Source organism: Pocillopora damicornis, chromosome 8 (genome assembly GCF_964200805.1).
Source record: "Pocillopora damicornis chromosome 8, jaPocDami1.2, whole genome shotgun sequence".
Lineage (NCBI taxonomy): Eukaryota > Metazoa > Cnidaria > Anthozoa > Scleractinia > Pocilloporidae > Pocillopora > Pocillopora damicornis.
The window spans coordinates 22,487,719-22,500,603 of record NC_142677.1 but is presented as its reverse complement, the minus strand read 5'-3'; the positions used below and the strand labels follow the sequence as shown (position 1 = coordinate 22,500,603).

The 12,885-nt window shown below is 39.3% G+C and overlaps 2 protein-coding genes and 1 long non-coding RNA gene across 4 annotated transcripts; 2 read left to right on the top strand and 1 right to left on the bottom strand.

Moving 5' to 3' along the window:
• The first annotated feature begins 59 nt into the window (after nucleotides 1–59).
• LOC149041828 (uncharacterized) lies at nucleotides 60–1,448 on the top strand. The gene is made up of 3 exons (XR_016179037.1): nucleotides 60–324; nucleotides 799–882; nucleotides 1,143–1,448. It is a non-coding gene; the product is annotated as an uncharacterized LOC149041828 (long non-coding RNA).
• A 719-nt stretch (nucleotides 1,449–2,167) lies between these two features.
• On the top strand, nucleotides 2,168–6,072 carry LOC113678930 (uncharacterized). Its single transcript, XM_027195851.2, has one exon. It carries the CDS (start codon nucleotides 3,484–3,486, stop codon nucleotides 4,849–4,851), a length of 1,368 nt encoding a protein of 455 aa, XP_027051652.2. The 5' UTR covers nucleotides 2,168–3,483; the 3' UTR covers nucleotides 4,852–6,072.
• LOC113678922 (uncharacterized) lies at nucleotides 5,530–12,574 on the bottom strand. 2 transcript variants are annotated; one of them, XM_027195839.2, is made up of 7 exons: nucleotides 12,436–12,574; nucleotides 11,964–12,030; nucleotides 10,914–11,051; nucleotides 9,904–10,053; nucleotides 9,406–9,621; nucleotides 8,096–8,262; nucleotides 5,530–7,348 (listed from the first exon to the last, which is right to left on the bottom strand). In XM_027195839.2, the coding sequence occupies exons 2-7, from the start codon at nucleotides 12,028–12,030 to the stop codon at nucleotides 6,086–6,088; spliced, it is 2,001 nt and encodes a 666-aa protein (XP_027051640.2). In that variant the 5' UTR covers nucleotides 12,436–12,574; the 3' UTR covers nucleotides 5,530–6,085. The 2 variants fall into 2 exon arrangements, with proteins under 2 accessions (XP_027051640.2, XP_089071053.1); XM_089214927.1 differs by having other exon boundaries at nucleotides 10,914–11,173; nucleotides 12,436–12,533.
• Nucleotides 12,575–12,885: the final 311 nt, after the last annotated feature.

Genomic DNA, 12,885 nt, shown 5'->3' with positions numbered 1-12,885 from the left:
GAAATTCCATTTCCGGTAAAAACAATAGCGAGAATTCGTGACGTAAGCCGTGGAACCAAAATATTGCGCAACACATATTCCCCAGTAGAACTGGTGTGGGAGTTCGTGTAAGTAGCGGTAGTTCGGAAGATGTTTTTTCAGAAGGTAGCGACTCGAATGCCTTAAGCTTAGTACATGACAGCGCTGGGGATAATCCACAATCTTTAGGAGAGTCTGGGCCACGTCCTTGACAATATGAGCCGCGTGGGGTTCACCGAAGCGATCCGCACGAAGACAGTACAGAACATGTCGACAGCGATGCGACAGTCTCGGAAACTCAGACTGGTATTTAATTTACTTTGTGATTTATTTGTATTTAACATGAAAATGCAATACAGCGAGGGTACAATCTAAAGGAATGCAACAGAATTTTTTTAAACTTGAGCTTCTGAGAGTGTTTTATATAAAATTATCAAAGGTGCGAGTGTGGAACTTGTCAACCAATGCCGAAAACTCATGAAAGTGTTTGTTGTACGGAAATCGGGCAATTGTGGCAAAATGGCCTGAAACCCAGATAAGTTGTATCACTGAGCATCCAGGTTTTCAGTCAATTTGCCTCGATTTCTGGGTGCTGGAGACGGCCAAGTACGCTTACAGGCAGCAGTAAAGCACAGATAATCACACCAGAAACGACTAAGCTAAATATTTTCTGTTTCATCTGTTTTGTTACATTTTGAGATCGATTTACTTGAGTTGTTTCTGCCATTGATTTAATAATACAATACTAGAGCTAGTTGTTTTTCGCTTCTTTCCTGGCAGGAAATTTCGCTAAATTGCCTACAGATAGCTTGTTCGTTGGTGTTGGGGATATCTCAGCAAAGGGTCGCTGTGCTATCTTGTGCGGTAAACAATATCCTTCATCTCAGAAGCATTTCCATCGATAAAACAAGTTGTATCATGTGCATTTCCTTGTGTGGCCTTCATAATTATCCAACCCTGTTTGTGTTTGCTTCGATTTGCATTATTGAAAAGATAGTTTTGCAAGCTGAAATCAGGATCTTTTAAGTTGCACTCAAAATGATGAATATTGTCCTACTGACCTTTGAATGTATTTTCACTGCTGTGAAAACCGTGACACAAATTCTTCTGCTGTTTCTCTGCAGGGTTTCTCAAAGGAAGCACTAAGTGGGGCTGGCATGGATTTTCTTATAGAACATAAGGGTTGATTATGGGATCCTGTATAGAATTCTTTGTATAGAACCGACAAAATTCCAGATCACGTTATAACACACTGATATCAACGAATTCTCTTTCTTTGATACGTGTTTCGACAGGCAAAGGTTCAGACATGTCAGTGTCTTTTACGGGCTCAGCGCTGGCTCCCAAACAACTGACTTCCCCATAATCTTTCATTAAATGAGAAAAAAGATGTTTTTAGAGAACCAATAAAGCTATTGTTGTTTAATTAACGAAACGTTCTCATGTAAATCGATTTTGTACTTTCTCTGTTGACCTCTAACTTTTGAAGAGCTCAACTTCTTTCTCAGTTTGGTCAGCCACTTCCGAATCCTCGTCGTCTGCCGACTGTATGGGTCGTTTTTCGTCTTCCGAATAATTTGCTTCTGGTGAGGCCTGAATCGTCGGTACAGCACCAGGAATAAAAATGACTGCTACAAACAACAGAACGTTCGAACGGCTCGACGAAATCGGCTATTTTCACTTGAACAAATTTCACAAATTGTCGCTTCAAATTTGCGTCATTTGGAAATATTTGCATTGTATGCCCAGTTTTGTTTGAATCAGTACAAAACTGGACGGCTCAACGCTTCACCATTACGAAAAAATTGATTATATTGAAGCAAACTGTACGTAAAAAAATCATGACGAGACCAGCAAACAACGGCTGTAGAAAAGACTCCTTCGTGCCTCACGCGATTATAAAACGAGACTTTGGAGGATCCACCCGTGACGTCACAGGAAAGATGGCGCCATTCAAGATGGCGAATGTTTCGAATTTGGAAGAGCTTTTACAAAGTGAAAATGGACTTTTGAGAAAAAACGAATGGTACCTTTGGTGTACTTGATATATTTACTAAACATCTATGTGAAAAGAAAATGAACGTTTTTTGGGTTTACATGCCCTTTAAGTGCAGGTCGCTCTTGCCTTTTCATGACATACACCTTTTTTTACTGTTTACTCATCATAATGGGATGAATTCATTTTGTTTAATCAAGCAGTTTTCAATAAAAAAAAGTTAATTACTAAATACATACAGACGGTAGAATTGAAAGTTTTGAATGTTTTCTTACTTCGTACAAACTTTAGCGTCGTTTACATTGATGTTAAAAGGTCACCATGCGGCGACAGAAAGCGCATTTTGGAATCTTTATATCAGATGATGGGCAAGCGTGCATTTTTGTAATAATTCAATCAAGTATGAACATATTCTCCTGGTAAAATGTTCGCATTTTTGGTCAGAAAGATTTTGTTTTCTATTTTTCTACAGATCTTAACTGGATTCACTCAGGTTTATAAGAACAATGAGCTCAAGAAAAAAAAAAATGAAAAACTTTAGTTGCTGGCAAAACGGGGTGTGGAGAGGAGGACACTCGACTACTTGACCTTAGAAAGGTATGTGCCTCCAAATAAGATCAGTCAAAGAGCCTAATCGTCGTTCCTTCCTGATTCCAGCGAGAGAAGCAAGATTAGAGCAGTGGTCGATAACATGCTGAGACTATCTTAGTGTGGTGTATAATTTCACTTTTCAGCGTGTCAAAAATTGTGTCTTTCTTAAGGAAAAAGTTTTGAAATGGGAGTAACCTTTGCGGTAGATCACGTTTGGTATTAAAATTTATTTTCAAATCCTATAATAAAGATTTTGTCGAAATACGCCAAATGTGGCATCCTGTGGTTTACACAACGTGTAGTCTTAGTCAGGAAGGCAAAATTTCTCAAACTTCTTATGACTGCTCACCACCGTCCGAGTCAAAGAGTGGTTGTCATTTTTGATAGAAGCGACGCAATCCACAGATCACTGACACGTACTGACAGCTGCTCTGATGTATGTACAGAATAATGCGAACTCCTTAATTATCCGCCTATCGTGACTTGTAATCATGTGTTTACCAATCGGGGCTTAATTTGCTAAGACGCTAATCGCGCGGAATCAATTTCTTACGCATTCATGCAGTAAGGAGTAATTATACAAAAGAGTGCTTGAACAGCTTTTGTCTCTCGGCAGGAGTGAAAATATCGGATTAATGCTTCTGCTTGATTTTGGTCGTTAACAGAGAAAACGTTACATCCAGGGCATCTGGGTGAGTCGTGCTTCTGATAAAGCGGCCGTAAACATTGGGAAGATTCGAAGAGAGTATCGAAAGTCAAAATGCGGAAAATTCTTATTTATGTAGTCGTTAAACTGAATATCACGTAGATAACAATCAGTAACTTTAGCTCAGGAGTCCACCGACGAAAGAGTGAGCGACATTTATCGCCATAAAGCCATGTTGACACGACAGCTCTCAAATAGTCGGAAGAAAACTGACCCGACGGAACTTGGAAGAAGGAGGTCCGGCGACGGAGGTGAAAAAGACTCGGGATCAATTATGCCTCAGAATGGTTTAAGTTGGTGTGGAAGGGGTTTTGATGAAGAAACAATGGCTAGTACATCAAACAGTGGTCAAAGGTTCTTTGAAAGCGACAGGGCTGTTGAGATGATGACATTTCCACCCATGTCTCGGGTAAACAAACATGGAGAATCAAATAATCGATTAATTTCCTCTTGTTCGTCTCATCGCAGTAATGCGGTGAAAAATGGGGTAGATGAAAATACAGAACGTCTGTCGCATTTTCCCGCGCGCAGAGCAAGTTTCCAAGCTTCCATTCAAGGTTTATCTCTGTTGAAAATGCCCGATCTTGAGATCACTCGTAATAGAAGTTTTTCAGACAGCCAGGCAGAGGATACAACGAGAATAACAGACGAGCAAAGGAGTAAACTAGAACGTTTGAAGCTACAAATATTTGAAGATAACACCAAGAGAAAGTGGGGCCGAAAATTAAGTGGAAACAAAGCAACTGATAGCACGCACACTGATGTTACCGAGGAAACTAAACTTCCTGTTTTGATCGGGGAGTCAATGGAGCATCACCTGAGATGTCACGAGACACCAATTATGGTTCCGAAACCTTTATCAATGTTTGCTTCTCGCTCAGATTTGGAACCAACCGACAGAGGAACAACATTGCAAAATCAAAATTTCGGTAGGGTTGCTGTTTTGAAACTGGCCCGACATGACAGCGCATCCGACAAATTTGACGCTCCGTTGGATATGGACCCATTGACATCTACATATTACGAAAACCACCAGGTTTCTAAGCAGAACTCTAATGGACATGATTTTGAACTCTCGCCTCCATCGGTCGCTGAAGAAGGTGACTTCGAGTCCATCACTGTTGTTATGGGACGGTTACGAACGCGATCTGAACCTGGCGAATTAGCGTCCCGAAAAGTATCGATGGCGCATCAGCTTCAAACTCGTACCAGGTCGGAAAATAACGAATTAAAAACAAAAGTCCAGTCGTTTGTTAAGAAACCACTGCCAGCTTTACCACCCTCAACACTGCGCGTGAAGAAACAAATTATAAGCGAAGTCACTGGCCATTCAATTTCGGGAACACATGCTAACACTACCTCGTTGCCCCGTGAAAGAAGAGAAGGCACAGTCAATATTCACACCTGTCCCAATTTGAACATGTTTTCTGATCGTTCTTGGATGTACCAGGATGTTTCTCGCAATAGGCATAGATACATTAGAGGGCCAGCCACACCCGTCCCACCCGTGGATTTCGTATTTCGCAAGGACAAATCTTGAACGCCGCAGTTCTTGTTATTATATATCATGCGTGAATAGGATCTTGTTGTCTTTAGATCATCATGTCAACAATGACATGCTACAAAAGATCCCAAGCGAACAGAGTACTTAAAACTTTAAATCTGAACTAAACTGATTTATAGTGGATAAAGGGGTAAATTTCTTAAACTCTGTGGTTCTGCGTCGGTGGGAGAGTATTAAGTTGATAACGTAAATTGGCCACCGTAATAAGTTTAAAAGCTGACGTTTCGAGCGTTAGCCCTTTGTCATTCGCTCTGACGAAGGGCTAACGCTCGAAACGACAACTTTTTAACTCTTTACGGCGGCCAATTAACGTTATCAACTCAGTCGATAATACTAAATTACCCCAATTTATGGTGGGACGACACTAGAGAGAAATGCTAATACTCTTTCAGGCACAGAGGTGATATTGAATCCTCGGGTAACTGAACGTGATTCTGGCGGCAGATGTCACGAAAAACTCGGTGACACTCGGACGTAAGTGATCACGGAATTCCCCCGGGAGATGCCACCACCCTTGGGCAGGGAGTTACAAGACCTTTCTTCGCACTTATATCTTTCACTTCAAGTTTGAAATTTTGCGAACATATTCTTCAGGAGCCCTATTATAGCAAACATCCATTTTAAAGAGGTAAAGGTGTTCAGAAGCCAATCCAAAATATTTAACTATTTATTCAGTGAGTAATCAATCTCTAGATTTGGCTCAAATGATGAAATATCTAATGTCTGTTCCGATCGCTACTACAAGATTACCTTGACAAGATTACCTATGTGCATACACAGAATACAAATGTAAAACGACGATACTGCTTGGGGCAGTAACCTCAGGGAGTTGATGAAATACTTCAGAATTCAACTGACCACGACATATAGTTTGCCTACAAGCGAACCATTGCAGATGAAACTGTAGCATTGTCGTAAATAAATTTACGAGAAACATTATTGACAATATGCCTCCGATGAATGGGTTTTTAAATGTGTAATGCCCATAATATCTTGAGACATACTGAACAGGTACCTTTAGGGTCTATGTGTACATTCGAAATTATTGCAATAATACAGAAGAGACTTTAGTATAATTTTCTGGTTAAGAACGCATAACTTTAGGGGTGCTCAGCAATTGTGGGGGTGCGCTACAATTCAAACAATTCTCTCCTACAAAAATGCTGAAAAAATAAATGTTTCATTCAATGAACAAAATGGACGTTTAGATTTATTTGTTCCAAGAAGCTAAAAAGTTTAGAACATCTTCATTGTTATAACAGCTTACACACTTAGCATAAAAGTTCCTTTTCGCCGCTTCTCTCAGTTCAAACAAAAACCCATATTTGGACACGTTATGTCGGGTTCCACTGATTTCTGCCTTCTCATTGGTCCAAATCACACTAAATCGAGGTTGACCTTTCACGTGATAGGCCTTAGCGTAAGATAACATCAATCCCTCCTTTGCCTGTTTGTGAAATTCAAACTGGTAATAATCTGGTTTCAAGTCAAATTCTGCAATGCATTCACCATTCGCGACCTTTTCGTATAGAACTGAGACATGCAACCGGCCTTTGTATTCGGTCAAGCACTGTACAGTGAGGTTAAAACCACTTTTAAACATCACAGGCATATTTTTTCGATGCTGAGCCACGGTGAGATCCAAATCTAACGTCCACGACACTCCATTACCATCATTCGAAGTTAACAGCAGAGCGTAAAGTAGGTCGTTGTTATCAACGTAAGTTTCGATATGGACGGGCCGTAGACCAACAAGATTGTTCAGTCTTTCTCGGCAAGCATCCTTTGTAAGTCCAATATAAATAGATATGGCTGAATTTAAATAAACGTTCTGGAAAAAAATCATATCGAAGTATAAAGCATTCGCAAATCTATAGGCGTTTAGCCATGTTAAATCAAATCCCCGACTCTTTACATCTTCGTACAATGGCCAGAAATCGTGTCTTGGCACCATTATTTGAATCAGTTGTCGTTTATCTTCCGTTGTGATACTGCTTGGAAATACACCGCTAAAACTTGGCTGCACTGATACACATAAAGTGCAACTCAAAGCGTTCTTTACCAGTCCATCAAGATCGAGATCTTTAGCCCAAGAATTGAACAACAGTGCCCAAGCGTACCCCTCGCAGTGTCGTGTCAAAACACCTGAGGTACCCTCCATCTGTCCACTGTGACCCCAAGTGCTTCCATTGTCCTGGATGTCGAGACCAAATCCGTACCATTCCTCTGTATCCTTCTCAAATGACGGCTTATCGAGCATTTTTTGGAAAGTTTCGTGTGAGATGATTCTTTTTCCATTAACACCCGATTCTAAGGAGAGAAGAAACTTTAACAGCTCAGAAGCAGTGGCGATCCAACCCCCGTGGGCGTCCGCTTCTCCCATGGTCCACCTTCCGTACTGTGGCGGTACTTTACAGCCGTCAGGAAATATCGACCTCACCATCCTGGGGTGACGATTGTGAAAATATTCCACCTGGGAAAACATGTGGAGAAAGGATTAAGTCAATATCTAGCAAAATGGTGAATCTAAATTTTCCCAATCCGTCCATTAAAAGCTACCCACCCATTAATGTAAAACTACTGAGTATAGAACCATTTCAGTGAATCACAACAGTGCCAAACTATCATGCAGGGCTGTCAATGGGAGCCGGTAGCCGGCCAAAACCCCGAGCTAGTCTGACGGTGATTTTCACCTCATCCTTCACCGAAGAAAAAATCTACAAATTACTGAAACATCAACAATGAAATTTGTGCGGCAGTCATTTCTTTGTTTTGAGCGGAATTGAAAGTACAATTTACCATCAAGAGGCTTATATGTGAGAATCAATCCCACACTCAAAGGACACGCCTGACACTTTTGAGACTGAATAGTTCCTAGTTTTGCGTGTTTCTGAGGAAATAAAAAAGCGGTAATGATGACTCAGCACCCCAATTTTTTTATTTGCCGTCTACTTTTAAGCTCAATGACGGCCCTAATTTCGTTAACCCTCGTTCTTCACGGACTTCCAACAGGGGGGACCTCAGTGGTCCTCTAGTCTTTAAGGCCGCTAACTAATTTGCAGTCCTGAATGGAAGCACCGCGGGAGCACAGTGTCCGGTGTAAGAAAGCAAATCAATGACCCAGCCCGGGCTAGACCACGCAAAATTATAACTGTGGGGGGTGGATGTAGGGAAGGTCGGGAATAATTTTATGAAAGTGGAAGGAATAAGATAAATCTACCTCCTCATCACTGAGTTCATTCTTGCGAGTTCTACCAATTTTCATTTGCTTTATTTCCACGGCCTCCAAAAGAGTCGTCATAAATTCTTCATATCCTTGACCAGTCACTCTCTCAATGACTTGGCCCAAAACTGTATAACCAAGATTGGAATAGGCATGTCTTCTCCCTTCCAAGAAAAAAAAATCAATTTAAAAACAAAATACAACAGAACAAATTAACATGCACAAATAGACAATCAAACAATGAAACAGGAATTAAACACAATCACATGTATGTGACCGCAAAATGTTACACACTCAGATAACTATCTGTGATAAAAAGGATGAAGGAGTAAGGCAGCTTATCGTGCATGTGGATAATATAGCTACACCATAAATCATAGTTTTTCCTGCAGAATTCTGAATTAATTTGATCACAATTATTCATACCACTGATATTTCAGCATCTACAGCATTTTAAATTAATTAGGCATATACTTTGTAATGTCCAGTCACTTCTTGAAAAGATCCAGTTCAGTGACTTTTCACTTGACTGTGTAAGAAGAAGAAGCCCTCTCTTGTCAAAGAAAAGGGGAATAAAATGATTCTTATGTGTTATCAGGGGTATTATTAGATATTGCTATTAGGTAAGCACAAAATGACCCCATAGCCATCCAATTCAGTATTAATAACTCCCAACTAATACAGATGAGCAAGGTGGGAAAGTTTTGAGATGGAAGAGAGAATAAAGTTCTACACAACTTCTTCTCCCTCATGCAGATGGCAGAGATACTATGAGATGTGAACTATCTAAACTGGACTGAGTTTTAAATATTATACAATAACATGACAGCAGTGTTTAAGCCACACCAATTTTCCAAAAATTTATATAACAAATCAGGGGTATGGCATCTAGAAAATGTGCCACAAATTTGCATAAATTGACACTATCCATTAAAAATTTATAAAATAAACAAGAAAATAAATTGATCTTTGCTTTTCCAAGTGTTGTTGGCTCCTTAATGAAACATTTTTGTTGATATACATAACCTCATCTTTCTTGCTACTGAGTGGCAGTAAACCTTCTTGGCCTTCCTTAAGCAGCTAAATACTACTTGGTAATAAATCTTTATTTTCATGAGATAAAGAATTTAAGGCAACTTTCTAAAGACTCCTGATGTATTTTTTCATCTCCTCCTTTTGATTTCTTTTCAAAAACTTTTAGTCCAAAGTTTGAGTTGTGAAACTCAGGGTGTGGCTTATCTGAAAGTGTGGCTTATACACCAGTGTTTATGGTAATTCCTCTACTACTCCATTGCGATTGTACTCACCTGGGGCAAACTGAAGTTTTCTTCCCATCATGTACTGTATTAGTACACAAGGTGCCACAGGTTCAGCAACATTCATATGTTTTCCAACTTTCCAGAACACAGGGTCCCCAGCCCTGTCTCTGTCCCACCCAGCTGAATGATGAAGCAAGTGTTTCAGTGTGATTTCTAAGAGTCGAATATCACCAATTTCTGTGGGATTGTACTCCTTTAAAATTCCTTGAAAATAAATATAATCATAAAATATGTAAATATGAATGTATTGCTTATTTAGGAAAAATAAAGATGGATTTAAGATTTTATAGATTAAACAGTGATAGCACAAGCCATGATGTCTTAAACAATCATTACTGAATTCAAGATTGTTTGCTGCATACTTGAAATTATTCAACATAAAAGCGTCAAACTAAAATACTGATAACACTCCAGAATGTAAATGGAGATCAAACTCTACTTTAAACTGATTCACAGTTTTCCTCAAACCAACAAAAAGGAGATTACCCTTTGGACCAAACACTTTATCCTCCAGAGACAATTTCCCTTCTTCAACAAGTCTCATAACACCAACAGCAGTAATTGTTTTGCTGATACTAGCAATTCTGAACATTAACTCTGGTTGCACTTTCCTTCCTGCACCTGCACAGCCATAGCCTAATAATGAAAAAGTCCAAAGGGGCCTGAATAGGACTGTACACATTCAACAGACTGTTGCAATTCTTTTCCTTTCTGGTCTACTCTGAGAATTTAGTTTTACCCATCGTTGTTTGCATTTGAGAAAAAATTCAGTGGAGCATCCCTTCAAATCCTTTGCTCTCCTGAATAAAACCTCTTTCTTTGGTGCCCAACCTGATTACAATACCAAGCTTCAACCCTTTACAACCCGACTATAGTGTATATATTCTCCATACTCTTCTGTATACATTTTCTGAAGTAGTGAAAAGGAGAATTGTTTGATCCTTTCACTCCCAAGATCTCATTAGTAATTCTCCTTACTGTCTACCATACAATTTCTAAGACATTAGTTCTGAGAATTTTGTATTGGATCTACTAATAATCTCCTTATTGGTCTTTTCCTTACACTCATCACTTTTCTATTTGACATACTAATGAGAAATTTGGATTTGTTCACTTAATCATAAGAGTTACAGGGGTTAACAATCAAGAGCTTCCTTCCTTCCTTCCCTTTTGACTAGGGGATGAAATTGTTAGCAGAAAATGGATGCTGGCCAGTCTTAGGGGTTACAGTATTAACCTTCTACCTAATGGTAAATCTAATCTTAGGCCTTGTTGGCACAGGATGTGGAAAAAAAGTAAAATTTTGCAAAGAATCTTTAATATTCATTTTATCTCAGATGAGAGACAAGCAACAATTTTCACTCCAATTCTGAAGGGCAAGCTGGATTTCAATTTCAAAGCTTTTTTTTCCTACAAGTATATTGATTTAATTCCCATTTGTAGGATACAAAAATTGTTTGAAAAGGTTAACATGTCTCTTTCCAGTTTGTATTTACCTTGACAGTATATCAGTTCTTCACCTCTACTTATTGCCACACTAGCCCCAGGAATATCTTGTTCTTTCATGAAATCCAGGATAATTCCATCAAATGCTTGCATTTGCTCTGATATCAATCCATTGGCTCTTGGGGATTCTAAGAAATCAAAAGTCAAAGTCTGTACAGTAATGGAGTGACTTGTCATTTCAGGGTGTATCCTGGTTACAGTGGCAATGAATGACAGGGTGTATTGGCTACTCCTCCTAATCCTGTGACCCCTAGGAATGACCAGCATATAATTTCTCCTTACAATATCACTCTGAATCACACTTTAAAGTCATGAGAATAAAAGAAATGATCTCCAGCTGATGAAGCTCATGATTGTTAAACAAATTCTCCTAGTCAGCACCTCAGGAAATGTATAAAGTAAAGTATGAAGAATATGCATACTGGATGTTAGGGCATAAAGGGTTACCACTCCTGCAAGGATGAAGCCATGAATTTAGGGATCAGGAAATCATATGAGGGTTTACCTCCTAATATTGAGGTCTGGGATCAAAGCTTTATTTTTCTTTAATTTCTTTAGTCCTTTATGCTCTTTCATTTGATTTGTTTTTGGGGGTTTTAATCACGTTTGTTTTTTGTTCTTCTGTTTTATACCAATTAATTTGTAGCTGTTGTCATCATTCTTGTCTTTTTGGTTTCTTTTTTATTATTATTCTCCAGTAATTAACATGTAATGACTCTGAATATTTTATTTTCTGCATTCTGTTCTTCACTCTCACAAGTATAGTTATAGTCTGCAAAGTGTGACAGGTGCACACATGACCCTGTTTTTTGATCACACTCATTGCAGCTGCTAGATTCAATGCAAAAGGTAGCATTGTCTGGTAACCATGCACACATGAGGTCTTGATCCAGACAGTCAATCGTTTGAGTAACACACCGCAAACATGGCTTAAAATCGCTCTGGAAGCAAGCAAGATCTTGACAAGTTCTGTAATACTCTACAGGTTGCGTAAATCCAGCTGTCAATAAGAGCTGGCTAATATTCCAGGGCGTACATACCACACGAAATCCAGTAGTTATGATCACTGAGGAAGCTAACTTGGCGAGGCTCTGCTTGAAAATCCATCTATACAAACGAAACATTGCAAAAATAATTTTGTGTGGGGAATGATTTCACAAGGTGACTAATGGCAGAGCCGCGATCTCGACACGATTTGTTTGATTCCGGACTCTAACAGCTCTACAGCTGATTCATTTGTGGTTGGTTCGACAGTTTGTTCTGTTTAGTATGTTAATGTACAAGTTACTTGCTATTAGATAGATGACACAGTCGTTTCTTGAAAGAAAACAATAACCAGCACTATAAGTCCCTTCTGGGACTAATGCTTTGTTTTACAAATAAATCGTACGACTAGCTGTTTACTTTAATTTCTTTGTAAAAAGTTGCCTTTGTTAGGATAGTGATACTGTTTGAAATCACCTTTACATATAGCTACCGTTATTAAACTTAAATAATTCTGTCTAAACTTACCAGTGGGTGTGATGGGATTAATTTTTAAGCCTTGTAAGACAACTTGGCTTTTCACATCATCCCTCCGCCATTTTGGCGATTTCTTTTTCTCGTCCCCAGAGCCACACGTTTTGACTAATCGTGATCAAGGACTCGGGGAACGGGAATGTTCTTTCAAAGTTTGCACATACACAGTCGTTTGATCGATGTTTCAGACTGTGGCTGAGACAAGAGCAACGGAGCTCGCGAGGTTTGAGCTGGCGAGTTAAGAGGAAATGCTAGAGGTCTGCAAATGGTCTGGCGTAAGAGGAAAGAAAGATTGAAGGATAGACGTAGCTACGCTTCGTGTGACATTCGTATGTTCTTCGTTCAGCCAAGCTTTTGAACTTACAAATTAGACTTTCGTTATCAAAACCTTTGAGTCCCCCTGATCAACGGTAAGAAACGCAAAATAATGGCTTAAAGACTTTA